Here is a 5,024-nt window from a genome sequence, read left to right on the forward strand (position 1 = left end):
CAGTTAATAGGAAAACATTATTTTTTAAATACAGTACCTTCCAGTTTGGACCTGTTGCATAACCAGTACCGTAGTAAATGTAGACTACTTTAAGTGCTACTAGCGTGTTGATGTTTGTAACTAGCCAAGTAATATACAAGGTGTGACCTATAACTTGGGGAGAGACCTTAAAGCCAATTAAACAGTATAATTTTTCTTTACTTGGAAACGGCACATGTACGTAACGGTGCGTCCAAGGAACGAAAACAAAAATAGTAATAAAATCAATACATGACAAATAAAAAATCAGAGATTAACAAGAAGTACAAAGCAATGTCCTAACTATGAGCATGCGTCGTGCTAGATAGGAACGTTTGATTTGAGCTCCGTATGTTTCTTTCAAATTATTCCTTATATTACAAAAGCAACGTTAAACATTATAGTACTCACATTAAATGTACTATTAGGAAAACAAGAAGCACGGTTGATCAGGAAAATATTCCCTTTCCACACCATAGGTCCAAACATTTTAAAATACGAACGTCAAAGTTAAAACAAATTCGAAAAGGAAAAATAAATTGAAAAAATTGCAAAAGCATTAATAACACAATGCCAAATAAACAACCAAACCAAATTTCTACCAGCCCTCAGACTATGTAGTTCTTACAGTTTAAAATTCAAGTCAAAACATTAACAATGCAGAAAACGAAAGCAAATAAGAAGATTTAAGGATATATACATACATGCCATACCTATACACACATTTTTAACTTTAGAAAGGTTTGTTTGTTTCACAGTAGGGATTCATGGATTATGCTCCATTTACCGATTTCTGATACGATATCCAATCTTTGCATACTTCTAAATATATCTGTTAAATCTTTAAGATCAGTTGGATTTCCTGACCTGTTAGCTTCCCATATATTCAACAGTTCATTGGTAGGGCTGTTAATCAGACCCTGACGTTGTTGTTTTTCCCATTGCTGAATATAATCATCGTAGCCTAGTGAATATGCTAAATATCTCCAGTCGTTTCCAAAAGTGTTATGTATATCTAACATCTCTCGAATACATTCACGAAGAGGGTAAGGCAGTAGAAGACGTCTACGCACAAATGACTCTGTAGTTATTCTTCGCTGAAAAAAAAAAAACAAAAACAAGAGGTTAAAGTAAAGATATTTAAATAAATATATTGGTATATGGATTTATGTACCGACTTTAACATAAAACAGTCTGATAAAATGCACTGTTAATTATCTTATTGGAAATTCAAAGATGTTAAAATAGAATTATTTAATAAGACGATTATTATCAATTCAGCCATTGAAATAGGCATGCCTATTTTTGGTTTATGCATCTGCGATTTAATGTAAGCCTGAGACAAAAGCCTCAGTATGGTCGAATTGTGTACAGTATTTGTTTTTTTTTTAAATTATTATTTCAATCTCATTTGCTTTGTATTTGTTTTGATATGATATTGTCTGAAATAAAAAAGAAATTGATATCGATTACTTATAAACAATTTACAATCTTCAAAATATCACAAAATTAAATATATCAATAGGCTATACTTTGTCAACTAGACTATTAATTTCATTTTTTAAGGCAACAAAAGAAGCAATTCTTTCATTATAGGGTACACAGTCTTCTATTTGATAAATAGTGATCAGCAATGAAGATTTCAAAATAATTAAAAACATCATAATATAATTGTTATGTTGTGTATGTTGTTAAATTATACTACGTGGTCAACTAGGCTATCCATTGTATTTACCAACTGTTAGAATTATCGTTTAAAGATGCAATTTATTTTTTTCTGGGGGAAGTGCATTTTTATGTAGCCAGCAAATTCGGAACATCGATGACCTTTTCAAACCATTTTGTAAAATAGCATTTAGGCCTACCTGTTGTTTCACCAAGACATCAATTATTTTACCAAATAATTCCTCTCGTCCATCTTGAGAAACATGCATCTGACCTGCAAATTTTGTTACAGTATTCCCTTTGTCATGTTCAAGGTGATACACACATGGAGTATAAGAATTTTCCAATATACATTTCTTTGCAAGTACCTAACAGAAAAAAAAATGTGATGGGATATTATTTGCGTTAGAACGCTATATCAGGGGATTTATTTTTGTTTTGCATTATTGACCAATAGTAATTTCAATCAATCAATCAGAAATTTATACACCGCCAATATCCAAGGCAGATGCAATGTTCGGTGACACGTACAATTATAAATTTAACTTGCAAATTTCATTCAACATTCAAATATAAGTACGTCTTAGCTTAAATCATGTTCATCTTCTTCAAATAATAATAATAAACTAGACTTACTACGCTGTTAATAATTTTTTAAAAATAGTTGGATATAGCGCTATACACCAGCCTGGAAGCTTGGACTAGCTCATTCAGTAACCCTTTCTAATGTTCTATTCGTGTCTGAGCTACCCGGTAAACCGGTACCAGCAACTCTCGTCTTTCTACAACACGGGATGTATGGACCAGTACATTGGGGTCACCCCTTACTCATTTCGATAAATGTACTGGGGTGTTTAAAGTGCAATCGTGTTCACTGGACCGATATGGTTTATAGTCCATATATGAGCAAGACTTGTTCCACCTCCAGAACATGGTGTGTGGGCCGTTCGAACCAGCGCATGTTGCAGCGCCTCTGACAAGATTTAAGATTCCTGATGTTCTCTTGTTTTCCGTCCACCAGCCAATGACCACGCACTTATTACTTCTCTATAGTATTTAGAGGAGTTTTCGTTAAATATTTTATTATAGCCATTATTAAGCTATAGGGGTTTCACAGCCAACTTTATCAAAGTAAATTGATGGAATAATTTTCCATGTTCCATCAGGCCATTAATTGTAAATTGCAATATATTTCCTTGTACTTTTTGAGGATTTCTTTTTAAGCTTTCCTCTTAGTTTTATTTGTATGCTTGTTTATTTTTTTTTGTAATTGTTTGTCTGTTTCATGATATTGAAATTGACGAAATAAATGAAATGGAATTGGCGAGCATACTAAATACTACACCACTACCCCACTCTTATATCCAACATCTCACCTGTTTAGTCTTCCCTCCACGTACTTTCCAATTTCCTTCCGAGTTTAGGAGAACATTTATATCGCTTATACTTGCAAAAAGAAACGGGAAGGTAGGGGAACGCAATGAACCTTCCAAGAGCCGCTCATCTTCCAACACAATCTTTCAAAAGAGAATAACACATCCACAGAAAATTGAAATTACAGGAGTATTAGTAATTAACTTGCCCTTTCTGTTATTGGGAAATAGGTGGCAGTTTGTAAACGTAACATGCAGGTTAATCATTATATTGTGTATATTCGGCAGATACAGTGTACATGTAACATATAACAAACCCAGTAAATACATAAACATGTAACATTAACCATGGAGAAAATAAAATAATTATATTTTATTTTCTCCATGCTCTAATAGTGGAAGCTTCGGCGCACTTTCTTAATTTTGACTGTCACATAATTATTTCTGCCGAGTCAAGCCCCAGGATATTGCTGTTAGGCGGGGCCGTAAACGTACAAAACCTGCTTGGTTGTGAGACATGCGTACATCCCTGTCTAATAAATATCAACGTTTGATTTGTAAGTTTTTAAGTCAGATTTACATGAAGGACAGGTGTATTAGACGGACACATTGGCAAAATCATGATTGTATTGAGTTCAATAGCAATAATTATAATATAAGATATATGAAATATTAAATATATACAAATACATGCCTACAGTAGTACTCTATGGGTTCTAAGCACATCTGAGAAATTATTCAAAATCGAATATAAAACAAAAAACCCACATATCGAGCATCTTCGGTCTGATTGGCACAATATAGACGAAGTTGTAAATCGTAATCATCATCATTTATTTGTGACGAAAACAACATCAAATTTAACCATTTTTCATGTATCACTGTTTCTTTTTCCTCTTCACATTGTACAACACTAGTATGTCCAGTAAAATGAGACAACATTAACGTCACCGTGTTGCCTTTTATAAGGGTAATCGAATCATTGTCTTCTGATAAGTTGTGAAAACTTGGTGACTGGTCGGGTTCAGTTTCCGTACGCAGTGTTATCAAATTCGTGTTATTATTTTTAATATTTGCACAATGCTGATACGATAATAGAACTCTTTGGTCAAACACCATTCCGGATGGCCCACAAAACACCACTGGACTCGTCGCCATCATGTTTGGCGGGATTGGTAAAATTTCATTTTGTTCATGATGTAAATATATGTAAATTAGTTGAGGTGTCGACTGTTGGATGGCACCAGGTGGTACCAATAGCATTACTCCAGCTTCATCAAAATGTAACTCTCCGCCATATTTGTCAAAGATGCCGGCACGAAAAAAGGGACAGGCAAATGAATGCTGATCATAGTTCTCTAAACTTGTTTGTTTGCTCCATAATTCCGCCTTTGCAATGCACCTCTTGTAATATGTTGTTGGTTTGTGAGTGATATTATCTGAGCTTAATGTTTGTTGTTCTCTTTCAATGTTACAAACACTGTAGGCGTTTTCTGTGTATTCATCTTGTATTGATGATGTGTCAGTTCCTGCTTCCCGTGGCCCTCTGACTTTACACTCTATACTTGGTTGAGGATTGGTTTGGGTTAAGCTTATGGCTTCACGTCTTTTTTTTTCTTTTATGAGAAAGAATGCTACCACTGAAAGAAACATGTTTTTTAGTCAATAATTTTAAAGTGATGGGTTGTGAGAAGTTGGTACACACATAGGCCTACATTATATGCATACATACACACTATATTAGCTCGGTATGGGTCTACCCACTAGCCCTAAGGTTCGATCACTGTTTAGGCTAATGGTCTGCTAATCATACCGGTACCGGTATTGTAATCATAGCAGGAAACAGTTTCTACTAATTTTGTGGCATATCTGATACCATTTGACTCTTGATTTTCTGTAGGCATATGTATATTTGCCTATGCAGTTTCCACCACTAGATATATATATTGTTATTGTTATTTATATTCT

The 5,024-nt window shown here is 34.1% G+C and overlaps 1 protein-coding gene across 1 annotated transcript; it reads right to left on the reverse strand.

Annotated features, from left to right (window-relative positions):
* Window positions 1-212: 212 nt before the first annotated feature.
* Window positions 213-4,709, reverse strand: LOC117121418 (UNC5C-like protein). Its single transcript, XM_033266630.1, has 4 exons — window positions 3,825-4,709; window positions 3,060-3,200; window positions 1,884-2,051; window positions 213-1,115 (listed from the first exon to the last, which is right to left on the reverse strand). Exons 1-4 carry the CDS (start codon window positions 4,707-4,709, stop codon window positions 771-773), a joined length of 1,539 nt encoding a protein of 512 aa, XP_033122521.1. The 3' UTR covers window positions 213-770.
* Between the last annotated feature and the right edge of the window lie 315 nt (window positions 4,710-5,024).

This window comes from Anneissia japonica, unplaced genomic scaffold, assembly GCF_011630105.1.
Source record: "Anneissia japonica isolate Jap-2015-1 unplaced genomic scaffold, ASM1163010v1 scaffold288261_len294488_cov152, whole genome shotgun sequence".
Lineage (NCBI taxonomy): Eukaryota > Metazoa > Echinodermata > Crinoidea > Comatulida > Comatulidae > Anneissia > Anneissia japonica.

Bases quoted from the DNA above. Each gene is read 5' to 3' on its own strand.
- LOC117121418 (XM_033266630.1), bottom strand. From the start codon at position 4,709: ATGTTTCTTTCAGTGGTAGCATTCTTTCTCATAAAAGAAAAAAAAAGA. The intron at 2,052-3,059 runs GTGAGATGTTGG...TTTTTCTGTTAG, and splicing joins GTGGAGGGAAGACTAAACAG to GTACTTGCAAAGAAATGTAT. The intron at 1,116-1,883 runs GTAGGCCTAAAT...TTTTTTTTTCAG, and splicing joins ATGTCTTGGTGAAACAACAG to CGAAGAATAACTACAGAGTC.